This window comes from Phoenix dactylifera, chromosome 1 (assembly GCF_051530095.1).
Source record: "Phoenix dactylifera cultivar Ajwa chromosome 1, Ajwa_hap1_PhDact_Kaust_v1.1, whole genome shotgun sequence".
Classification (NCBI taxonomy): domain Eukaryota; kingdom Viridiplantae; phylum Streptophyta; class Magnoliopsida; order Arecales; family Arecaceae; genus Phoenix; species Phoenix dactylifera.
The window spans coordinates 10,835,762-10,848,255 of NC_143190.1; the positions used below are offsets into that span (position 1 = coordinate 10,835,762).

Here is a 12,494-nt window from a genome sequence, read left to right on the forward strand (position 1 = left end):
GAGACTCCGCCCCTATTTCCAGGCCCATTCTGTCACCCTCTTAACTGATCAACCACTACGACAGATCCTCAGCAACCCCGGGAATGCGGGATGGCTGGTGAAGTGGGCAATAGAACTCGGTGAGTTCGACATCCGCTACCAGCCTCGACCCGCCATCAAGGCCCAGGTGCTCGCGGATTTCCTCGCTGAGTGCACGGTGCAGGAGGCGGAACCTAGACCGCCGGAAACGCCCAGCCTCGACCTCCCGACCTGGACGCTTCACATCAATGGGTCGTCGAACCCCGAGGGTGGAGGAGCCGGGCTGGTCCTTACCAGTCCTGATGGAGTGATAGCCGAGTATGCCTTGAGATTTGGATTTCCAGTGACCAACAACGAGGCGGAGTACGAGGCCCTAGTCACGGGACTCAAACTCACCAGGGAGCTCGGCATCCGGCGTTTGAAGGTCTTCACCGACTCCCAGCTGGTGGTCGGGCAGGTCCGTGGGGAGTTCGAGGGCCGGAGCCCGACCATGCAGAACTACGTCCGGATGGTGCAAGCACTCATTCCCGATCTCGGCAGTGTCGACATCCAGCAGGTCCCCAGAAGCGAAAATGCTAGGGCCGACAGGTTGTCCCGCTTGGTGAGCGCAGAGGCGCACAACTTGTCGAGGGCAATCTACCTGGAGACCCTGGAGGCCCCGAGCATCGGCGAGGCTGGAGCGGTGATGGCGATTGACCCGGAGCCGTCTTGGATGGACCCGCTCGTCGCCTACCTCGCCGAAGGGATCCTCCCTGAAGACGAAGATCAAGCTCGGCGACTTGTCAAGAAGTCCGCCCACTACGTACTCTATGAAGGGAGGCTGTATCGGACCTCGTTTACCGCCCCCCTCTTAAGGTGCCTCCGCCCCTCGGAGGCGGCCTACGTCCTCGGCGAAGTCCACGAGGGCGTTTGCGGATCGCACTTGGGGGCTAGGTCCTTGGCGCACAAGATCATGAGGCAAGGCTATTATTGGCCTACCTTGTTGGAGGACTCAAAGGATCATGTACGGAAATGCGACGCCTGCCAGCGCCACGCCAACATCCAGAGAGTCCCTTCTGTCCCCTTGGCACCAATCACCGCACCCTGGCCCTTCGCACAGTGGGGAATGGATATCCTCGGACCATTCCCCGTCGCTTCAGCCCAGCGGAAATTCTTGATTGTTGCAATCGACTACTTCACCAAGTGGGTGGAGGCAGAGCCGCTGGCCACTATCACGGAGGCGCAAGTCCGGAAGTTCGTGAAGAAAAACATCATTGTCCGATTTGGGGTACCCCGAGTCCTCATCTCGGATAATGGTCGACAGTTCGACAACAAGCATTTCCGTGATTTCTGCGAGGAGTTCGGGATCGAGCATCGGTTCACATCTGTGTCGCATCCCCAAACCAACGGTGAGGCCGAGGTCACAAATCGGACAATCCTCCAAGGAATTAAGGCGCGAATCGGTCGGACGGGGCAAGCTTGGGTCGAAGAACTCGAGAATGTCCTTTGGGCGTATCGGACCACGCATCGGACCCCTACCGGGGAGACACCTTTCAGCCTAACCTATGGCACGGAAGCGGTTGTTCCCATGGAGCTCGGACTCCCCTCGCCCCGGGTGGCCGCGCACCGACCCGAGGCCAATTCGGAGCAACTCCGAGGGAACCTGGACCTCTTGGAAGAAGCAAGAGAAATGGCGCAGGTTCGGATGGCGAAGTATCAACGGAGGGTGGCCCGATATTATAACTCCAAGGTCCGACCGAAACTTTTCAGAATCGGAGATCTGGTGCTAAGGCGAGCCATAGCATCTCAACCCGCGAAAGGTGGGAAGCTGGCGCCAAATTGGGAAGGCCCGTATAGGGTTCGCTGGGTAAACCGACCTGGCTCCTACCAGTTGGAGGCCCTAGATGGTCGAGAGATTCCGAGGAGCTGGAATTCTGCTAACCTGCGGGCGTATTACCAGTAGAACGACAAAGCCAGGAAGACAGTTCGAAAAATGTACAATTCTTTTCATTTCAATAATTTCTGGTTACAACGGTGTGTTCGTGTGATTACAAAGAATTCCCAGAGGGGAATTGGGGAGTAAAGAAAACAAGGAAGAGGTGGAGACTCCGTGGAGCTGAAGATCTGGGATCCCGAACCCTCCATCCGAAGCAGCTGCAATCCCACCGGGCGTGGGTGCTTCCCCCCGGAGGCGCCATCGACGCCTCACGAAAAAGATGAGGAGCCGCCGCAGAAGAAGTTCCCGCTGCCTCCAGAGGAACGCCACATCCAAGGGATATTCCGGTCCTCCCCAGGAGAAGGGGAGGGAAGGAATACAAGGGAGAAGAGCGCGAGGAGGCGCGATCCCGGATGAAGCGTCTGGCGCAGAGCTCAATCGGGAGGCGGGGCTGAAAGGAGGGGGGATGTGATCCCGGATGAAACGCCTAGAGCGGAGTTCCGCCGGGGAGAACCTCCTTGTTGATCCCAGATGAAACGGCTAGTTGGCGGAAGTCGCGAGGGGCGCGCCTCCCGTTCCTCCGGCAGGGGTTTCCCAGCCACACGCCGGAGAGGAGGTCCACGATCCATGGCAACCCGAATAGCTCCGGCTTGGGAGGCTCCACCGCACCTGCACTTATATTTATAGCCAAACTGTGGCCCCCCGGTCGTTCCGATGCGGGTGGCTCCAATAAAGGCGGGCGCACCGAATCCGGAGCCGTTCCAGCTCTCGAGGCGTATCCTCCCACGATCTCCTAAGCGTCGTTCTCCTTAATTGCATTCTTCATGCAGGACACTCCGGGCGGTGTGTATCCCACGGCCCACGTATCTCCGCTCGCGCCCAGGCCGCATCCGCCTCGAAGAGCGCGCGTATCGCGGCCGCTTAACTAACACTCCTTGCAAGCAGCAACTGGCGATCCGATTTCCCAGGTAACGCCTCAATTAGCATTTAATACCCTTCTGGTGTTCCCCAGGCGACGCTTGGAGAATAGGAGAAACACGATCGTAGCTGGCCACGGAGAAATCCAGTCGAGCGGCAAGCGACAGGCGCGTGGCCAACGAGCGGAATTTCCCGAGGCTCGGCCCTCGGATGCCAGGCTAACCCGATGATCATCCCGGGAGCAGACTAGCCTGAAGCCCCGACCGGTCACCTCGGCTTGCGCCAGCCTTGGCCGACCAACGAGCGGAATTTCCCGAGGCTCGGCCCTCGGATGCCAGGCTAACCCGATGATCATCCCGGGAGCAGACTAGCCTGAAGCCCCGATCGGTCACCTCGGCTTGCGCCAGCCTTGGCCGACCAACGAGCGGAATTTCCCGAGGCTCGGCCCTCGGATGCCAGGCTAACCCGATGATCATCCCGGGAGCAGACTAGCCTGAAGCCCCGACCGGTCGCCTCGGCTTGCGCCAGCCTTGGCCGACCAACGAGCGGAATTTCCCGAGGCTCAGCCCTCGGATGCCAGGCTAACCCGATGATCATCCTGGGAGCAGACTAGCCTGAAGCCCCGACCGGTCGCCTCGGCTTGCGCCAGCCTTGGCCGACCAACGAGCGGAATTTTCCGAGGCTCCGCCCTCGGATGCCAGGCTAACCCGATGATCATCCCGGGAGCAGACTAGCCTGAAGCCCCGACCGGTCGCCTCGGCTTGCGCCAGCCTTGGCCGACCAATGAGCGGAATTTTCCGAGGCTCGGCCCTCGGATGCCAGACTAACCCGATGATCATCCCGGGAGCAGACTAGCCTGAAGCCCCGACCGGTCGCCTCAGCTTGCGCCAGCCTTGGCCGACCAACGAGCGGAATTTTCCGAGGCTCGGCCCTCGGATGCCAGGCTAACCCGATGATCATCCCGGGAGCAGACTAGCCTGAAGCCCCGACCGGTCACCTCGGCTTGCGCCAGCCTTGGCCGACCAACGAGCGGAATTTCCCGAGGCTCGGCCCTCGGATGCCAGGCTAACCCGATGATCATCCCGGGAGCAGACTAGCCTGAAGCCCCGACCGGTCGCCTCGGCTTGCGCCAGCCTTGGCCGACCAACGAGCGGAATTTTCCGAGGCTCGGCCCTCGGATGCCAGGCTAACCCGATGATCATCCCGGGAGCAGACTAGCCTGAAGCCCCGACCGGTCGCCTCGGCTTGCGTCAGCCTTGGCCGACCAACGAGCGGAATTTCCCGAGGCTCGGCCCTCGGATGCCAGGCTAACCCGATGATCATCCCGAGAGCAGACTAGCCTGAAGCCCCGACCGGTCACCTCGGCTTGCGCCAGCCTTGGCCGACCAACGAGCGGAATTTTCCGAGGCTCGGCCCTCGGATGCCAGGCTAACCCGATGATCATCCCGGGAGCAGACTAGCCTGAAGCCTCGACCGGTCGCCTCGGCTTGCGCCAGCCTTGGCCGACCAATGAGCGGAATTCTCCGAGGCTCGGCCCTCGGATGCCAGGCTAACCCGATGACCATCCCGGGGGCAGACTAGCCTGAAGCCCCGACCGGTCGCCTCGGCTTGCGCCAGCCTTGGCCGACCAACGAGCGGAATTTCCTGAGGCCTAACCCTCGGATGCCTGGCCTAGCGCCAGAAGAATTTTCTGAGGCCTAACCCTCGGATGCCTGGCCTAGCGCCGGATGAATTTCCTGAGCCCTAACCCTCGGATGCCTGGCCTAGCGCCGGAAGAATTTCCTGAGGCCTAACCCTCGGATGCCTGGCCCAGCGCCGGATGAATTTCCTGAGGCCTAACCCTCGGATGCCTGGCCTAGCGCCGGAAGAATTTCCTGAGGCCTAACCCTCGGATGCCTGGCCTAGCGCCGGATGAATTTCCTGAGGCCTAACCCTCGGATGCCTGGCCTAGCGCCGGATGAATTTTCTGAGGCCTAACCCTCGGATGCCTGGCCTAGCGCCGGAAGAATTTTCTGAGGCCTAACCCTCGGATGCCTGGCCTAGCGCTGGATGAATTTCCTGAGGCCTAACCCTCGGATGCCTGGCCTAGCGCCGGAGGAACTTCAAGAGTCAGGAGTCGGCGAGGCGCTACCGAGAGTTAAAAAGAGGAAGGATGAAAGTGAAATGAGGAAACACTCTGTTTGCATTAACTTTCGTTGCACCAGGGCCGAGACCCATACAACATGGCAAAACGCCAACATACAAAGAAAAGAACAAAGAAAAGTACAGAGGGTCAGCTTGGAGGAACCCCTGGGTCGGGAACGGCGAGCACACCCGCAAGGGGTAGGGAGACAGTTGGAGAATCAGCAGGCAATGGCATCGAAGGGGAGTCGAGGAGGGAGACCCCACTCAGGTCAATTTCGGGGTATCTAGCGGACACCCTCGCCAGGCCTTCATCGAAGCCTAAGACAAAGGAGTCGGACCCCGCGTCCGACATGTCACGGATGAACTCGGCGGACTGACGATAGGCCTGTACCGCCTGACGCCCGATTTCCGCGCTCTTCTCGGCCAGCGCCGCCTCCGCTCGCTCCGTAATCTGAGCTTTCGCCTCCATGACCTTCGCCACAATCCGGTCGTCCGCCTCGGAGGAGACCCTCAGCAGATCGGCCCGAGCCTCCATGTGCTTCGCCTCGGCAGCAACGCGAGCAGCCTCGGCCTCCTCCAGGCGCGAATGAAGCTCCTGGTTGCTCGCGCGGGACTCCTCCAAGGCCGATTCCAATTCGGCCAGCTTGGCTTCAAGAGATCGGGCTCGGTTGCGGGCGTTGTCGGCTGACTGCTGGGCCTTCTCCCACCTCTCCCGGAAGTCGGCAGCCTTCCGGGACTGCTCTTCGGCCCGCTCCTCCGCCTTCCTGATCTCGCCTTCGAGACCCGAGGCAACCTTGAGTTGCTCCTGAGTCTCCAACAGTTGCCTCTCGAGGGCGGCGAAGCCGAGTACCCGCTCTTCGGCCACCTGGAGCCTCGTCTCGAGGTCCCTGGTCGTCCTCCCCGCCGCAGCCTGGCCTCCCTCCTCTACAGCTTTCAGTCGGCTCTCGGCCCTCGCCAGAAGCCTCGCCTGTTCCTCGTGGCTCTCCTCCAGACGGATCATGTACTGGACGAGCTAAGAGATAGGAAAAATGAGGGCGTCAGGCGGGGATCAATAGAGCCTATAAATGACGAAAGCGGCCAGAAGAACACTCACCGACATGAGACAGACGCAGCTGGCAGCTCCGACATCAGGGATCCCCATCTGCCGGACCCGCCTACGGTCACTCTCCAGCAGCACCGTCTCGATGAGGTTTCGGGCGCCGGCGAAAGTGAAGGCTGACCCCGACTTCGCCCCGGAGCCGGACGGTGGTTCTGCGGCCTTACCCTTACCCATTCCTTGGGGGAGAGTCATGCTGACCGTGCTCGGGGCGTGGGCCACTCCAGAAATCGACAGGGTCCCGCTCGGCCGGGGCCTCGGCGCGCTCCTTCTCGTATCATCCGAAGCCGACCGAGTCGAAGGCCGGGCTGGGGACCGATCGCGTCCGACCCGGCCGTCTCGGGCGCGCCCGGGTGACGCCTCCGGAAAAGCGGTAGTCTCATCGCCGGAGGGCTGATACGGCGTCAACTGTCGGTCCGAGCCCGCGGCGTCCCCCTGATCGGTGGGTCCGGACCCGTCTGTCGGCGTCGGAGTCGCCTGCTGGCGGGACTTCTTCGCCGGTGGGACCCCGCTCGGAGGAGTCCGTTTCTTCCTCCGGACCGCTTCCAGTAGGGACGCCCTACTGACAGCCATCGCCTTGTCCGACCGCATGACGTCGTCGATTTCTGCAAAAAGGACGAGATGGTCGGAGACTGAGAAACTGATGGAAAGAAGAAACGAAAGAGGAGAAAAGAGCTAAAAAAGAAGTGGTGGCGGGCTCACGGTCGGCGGGGACCGAGCTCAGACCGACGTTCACCAAGGCATCCTCGGAAATAAGGCGGGCCACCGGGGGAAGCCGGCCCTCGGCAACCAGCCCCCTCAAGACGGCAACACCATCGGACTCCTCCCTCGACAACCTCGATAAGCCGATCGGGGACTTCATCGGCGTCTCCCAGGTTGTCCCGATTCCCCAAGAGGGATCTACGTCAATGAAAAAGAAACGCTCCTTCCAGCCGTGAATGGAGGAAGGAGCATCCTTGACGAGGCCGCACCCTCGCCGCGCCGCGAAGCACCACCACCCTCTGTCCCGGGGGTGGCCGTTCAGGCCGTAGCATTCCCAAAAGACATTCAGGGTGGCGGGAACCTCATGCATGCGACAGAGAACCTGGAAGGCCGTCAGGGTGCACCATGAGTTCGGCACCAGTTGCGTCGGCGCCACTCTTAAACCCCGAAGCACCTGCACGACTAAGTCCGAGGGGGGAAAGCGGAACCCAGCCCGAAGGATGTCCTCATTGATGGCGACCTTCCCTGGAGGAGGATGGGACATCCTCTCCTCAGGCCCCGGGAGCGTAATGTTGCAGGCTTCGAGAAGGTGGTACCGGGGCACGAACCTATCTAGGTTTTCAGGGACCAGCTCCGACTGAATGCGGTCCGCCCTTACTTCGTCCATCCCTAATGGCTAGTGAACCTACGGTCAGGACGGGGTCAAGAGGGGGGAAGGCACCGGAACGACTGGAGTACACTAACACGAAAGGAGAAAGTACGGAGAGCCCTAAATTGAAGAGTGGGGCAACTCACCGGAAAGGAAGGAAGAACGGCTCCGAGAGCGTCAAAGGAGGAGCGAACGAACAGTTCGGCGGCAACGGCAGCGGCACAAGGGAGAAACTTGAAGATGCCTGTGAAGAGAAAGGCGGACGGAGGAGGGCCCCCGGTTAAATAGGCGGAAAGGCGGGTGACGCCTCGGTGACGCCAGAGGACGCCTGGCTGCCGAAAGTTTGTTCGCGCCCCAAAGGCGAATCGACGCCATTAAGGAAGGATGTCCGCCGAAATCCGCAGACCGCCAGATCAGCGACAACTGCCATACGCCATAAAGAAGGCGGGAAGCTCGGAGCGCGCGCGCCTTTCCGAGGGATGGCGGCAATCTCGAAGCATCACTCCCTTCACCCGTTCCCCTCCTGGTTCCAGGCTCGGGAGTGGGGGGCTACTGTTACGGGGGAACTTAGCCACCATGCCCCACGTGACCGGCACGCGCGCCCAGGAAGACTACGGCTGCCCCTTGATCCAGCAATCCGACCTCGGGTCGGATATCTTCGGCTCCGCAGCCCGACCCCGAGTCGGCTGCCCCTTGATCCAGCAATCCGACCTCGGGTCGGATATCTTCGGCTCCGCAGCCCGACCCCGAGTCGGCTGCCCCTTGATCCAGCAATCCGACCTCGGGTCGGATATCTTCGGCTCCGCAGCCCGGCCCCGAGTCGGCTGCCCCTTGATCCAGCAATCCGACCCCGAGTCGGCAATCTCTCGACAACAACAGACTGTTCCTCTGAGGCACGCCGCGGCCCCCTGCTCCACTACTCCCTGCAACGGCCGTATCCGGCGCTGCCCCACGATCCCCTGTAACAGCCGTACAAAGCGGAGCTCCACTATGCCCTGCCATGGCTGTACCCAGCGCTGCCCCACGACGCCCTGTAACGGCCATGTCAGTGGCAGCCCCATCGTGCCACACGATGACGAATCCCCGGAAAAACCCCCCAGCCTGATATATATGAGGCTGGGGGGGAAGGGGGAGGGTAAGATATATCTTCCAGAGTATCATCTCACCTGCTACCTTCTCCTTCTCCTTCTCCTTCGATCTCCTCTGACTTGATCGTCGGAGGGCCCCCACTACCCCGGTGGTGGTGCGAGGCTTGCTTGCAGGTTTCACGGCGGAGGGCGGAGCGCAACCAAAGCAACTCAAAGGGAACCCCGTTCACACCGCTGTGCCAATCGTTCTCGGTTTGGACCACCCGCAACAGTTATGTTAAATAATTTAATATTATGTTATATTACCAAATATTAATTTACTCTAATAATTATATTATTATTATGCTATATTAACATAATATTATTTTATATTACAATAATATTATACTATATCGTATATTTATGTATTAATTTATGTTATGTTTTATTATGTTCTGTTGTATAATACTATGCAATGTCCTTTATGTTAATTTTGTCATACAAAAGCACTTTCTCAGTTTGCTTACCAAACACAAAACAAAGTACCACAGCACTTTACGAATGTAGTTACTAAACAGCAAACAGCTTTTTATAACAGCTCTACTTCAGACAGCTCTACTTCCAACAGCTCTACTGCCAACAGCTCCCCCAAACAGGACCTAAGTATAATCTTGGTTCATACATACAAAATCGCTTATGAAACCATACATTATCCTGTCCTCTATTGTTGTTCCCTGTAAGTACATAGGAAGATGTAAAAGTAACTTTAGAAAGCTACAAATAGGCATCTTGGCTTCCATTTTCTCCAACTTCTTATTGTTTCCAGATCGCTAAATGCTTTTAACGTGCAATTTGTAGTTAATTTGAGGCCATGGTTACAATCCGTATCTTTTGTTTGGCCCAGACTCCATATGAAAATAAAATGAAGACCAGATATACACTCTGTTCGCTTGTTGTGATAGACCCATTACATGAGCCTTCAGCTTTCAGTTAATAAAGCGCATTGGGCAACGTCAGCCGAAGCACCTGTCTGAGATTTATTGTTCCTGTGACTCGACATGGCAAAACTCCATCACCAACCAACTGGAGATTTCTGCAAAAAAACATCCTCTAGTGGCAAATTTTCAGATCGAAAGGAATGTGCCAATTATCCAACGATGGTTGTTAAGCTTTAGATTCAGCTCTTTTGTGTGGTAGCATAGATTTTCTCCCTTGCCTTTCCAACAATATTTTGCAGGACTTTTGAAGTCAATACGTACTTCTCAGTCCTAGTATTTCTTACATTTGTATTTTCCACTTTGCAACCAAGTTCTGAGATTCAACAGCTGCATGTTATCTGAAGGAATATAATAGCCGCAGCAGAAAATGAGACTACAAGCAGCATATTGATCTGAGATCGAACCTTTCGTAGCTCTTCCTAAAGCATCTCAATGCTGAAAGATCGTTACGATCTCAAGACTATGAAATTTGTGTATCTACGCTGTCGAGCAATGGATTTGTTTGCCATGTCTCTTTTTTTTTTCGTTGAAACGGGAGGGTTTATCCAACCAACTACAACCAAGCCTCGTAGCCACACCCAATGCAATCGTCTCCTTGCACACATTCTGAGCACTATCCAATCTTCCCACCTGAGCATATATATTTGACAACAACTTCTGGAAGCCACTTCGCTCTGGTTCAAGCTCGAGCAGATGTTGCATTGCCAACTCTGCTCCATCAACATTCCCGTGAATCCTGCAAGCTCCAAGCAAGGCTCCCCAAACATTAGAACTCGGCTCTATGGGCATTGTTCTGATGACATTCATAGCCTCGTTGATGTGCCCAGCTCGAGCAAGGAGATCAACTAAACATCCATAATTTTCTCCAGTGGGCGTGATCCCATACTCTCGAGTCATCAGTTCAAAGTATCTAAGACCTTCCTCCACGAGACCAGAATGACTGCATGCAGAGATGAGAGCCACAAAAGTGACATGGTCTGGCTCCACTTTTTCCTCTCTGACCATGATTTCAAAAACTTCAATCGCACCATGCCCATCACCTTGTGCTCCATAGCCATCGATCAGTGTGGTCCATGAGATCGTATTCTTTTCGATCATCATATCAAATTGATTTTTTGCAGAGCTGACCTTGCCACACTTGCAATACATATCTAAAAGCCCATTCCCTACAACAACCTCTTTGTCCAACCCATACTTTAGAGTATAACAATGAAGTTCCTTGCCATAAAGCAGTGACAGAGATTTACCACAAGCAGGAAGGATGGCTGCCATGGTTACAGAGTTCAACCATGCTCCACTTCTCAATGACCTGCCCAAGGATCGGACCAAACAGAAAGCATCATCAAGATGATTGTTTGTTACACATCCTGAGATCATTGCATTCCACATTGGGGTCGGACAACAACCTAAAAGACTTCCATCGATTTGAAAAACCCGACAAGCATACGACATGGAACCACACTTACAATACATGTCGATCAATGCAGTTGATACAAATATGTCGGGCTTCTCTGCTCTTCTTCGAACCACAGCTGCATGCAATTCCCTTCCGTAGAACAAACAAGAGATACCTGAGCATGCGGAGATCATGGTGGTCAGAGTCACATTATTTGGTACGGCACCGCTCCGAATCATCTCCTTAAAGACCTCCATTGCGACGGGAAAATTATTAATCCGCACGTAATTTGCAACGAGTGAAGACCAAGCCACCACACTCTTCGAGACCACGGAGTCAAACGCCAGCCTAGAAAGGCCCATGCTGCCACATCTACCATACATGTTGACAAGAGCGGCTCCCACAAATGCATCGGATTCCGTATACGTGCCGATCTTCACTGCGCAACCATGCACTTGCTCTCCAAAACCAAGATCTTTCAGCTGCGCACAGGCCGAGAGAACACCAGCAATAATGTTAGGATTCACCACAGCACATGACTCCTCTCTTCTCATTCTCCGAAATGAGAGCAAGGAATCACGAGGACGGCCATTCTGCGCATACCCTGCAATCATGGCAGACCAGGTGACGCCATTGGGCGACGGAATCCAGTCGAAGATCTCTCGAGCTCCATTGCAGTCGCCTGCGTGGAAGAACCGCGAGATAGCCACGTTCCATATGACAGCATTCGGTTCGGTCATTTCGTCGAGCAGCTGCCGGACGTCGCGCTGAGAGCCGTGACCCGAGTACAGAGAGACCACTTCGGCCCTCACGAAGGGATTGGAGTCGAAGCCACGTTTTGCGACATCGGCGTGGACAGATTGGCCGATTCGGAGATTTGGGCATGATTTGAGGAGGAATTGGCTGCGGTATGGTGAGAGATTGGCCATTTCACGGCTAGAAGAGAGCTGGCCAGCGAGAATAGAAGTTTGCGCTGGCCGTTGACGACGTCCGACGGATGGAAGGCCAAAAGCCCTGCTCCCCCCGTAAGAAACTATTTAGATCACCTGTGGATTCAAGTTATGGGCGGCATAGATGGATAGGGGCACAGATTCAAATGCTATACCATCATTTAGGAACAGTGTGATTTATGCGAGGGCGAGATTTCTTTGGTCGCATGGCCGCCTTCTGCCACGGTTCGGGTTGTATCGTTCGCGAAAGAACGATTCACCCGTCAGCTATTGGTTCACGCAGCAGCCGATCCGAAAGCTGCAAAAAACGGTGGAAAAAAAGATTACAGCGCTTTGAGATTTGCAGAAGATATGATCCGAGACTGATGACGTCCATCAATCATTCTTTCCCGCCAAAGAAACAACCTGATCCTATGTCGTCCTAAACTTTAGCGGTGTATGTTTTCCAGCTTGTAACAAGCATAGGATTTGATTATAAGGACAATACGAGGCCCATGATGTTGCGTGCTTAGTTTTATATTCGTTATTCGTCGAAAAAAATTTAGATACTTATACAAAATTAAAAAAAACAAATATATAACTTTCGACTAGTTTTTCTGAATGAGGTCCTCAGTTACTACAAATGGTATCAGAGCGAACTCGACCCATATCCAATATGGAC

The 12,494-nt window shown here is 55.9% G+C and overlaps 1 protein-coding gene across 1 annotated transcript; it reads right to left on the minus strand.

Annotated features, from left to right (window-relative positions):
- Positions 1 to 9,056: 9,056 nt before the first annotated feature.
- LOC103724173 (pentatricopeptide repeat-containing protein At2g13600-like) lies at positions 9,057 to 12,081 on the minus strand. Its single transcript, XM_008815346.5, has one exon. The coding sequence runs from the start codon at positions 11,810 to 11,812 to the stop codon at positions 9,965 to 9,967; it is 1,848 nt and encodes a 615-aa protein (XP_008813568.4). The 5' UTR covers positions 11,813 to 12,081; the 3' UTR covers positions 9,057 to 9,964.
- Positions 12,082 to 12,494: the final 413 nt, after the last annotated feature.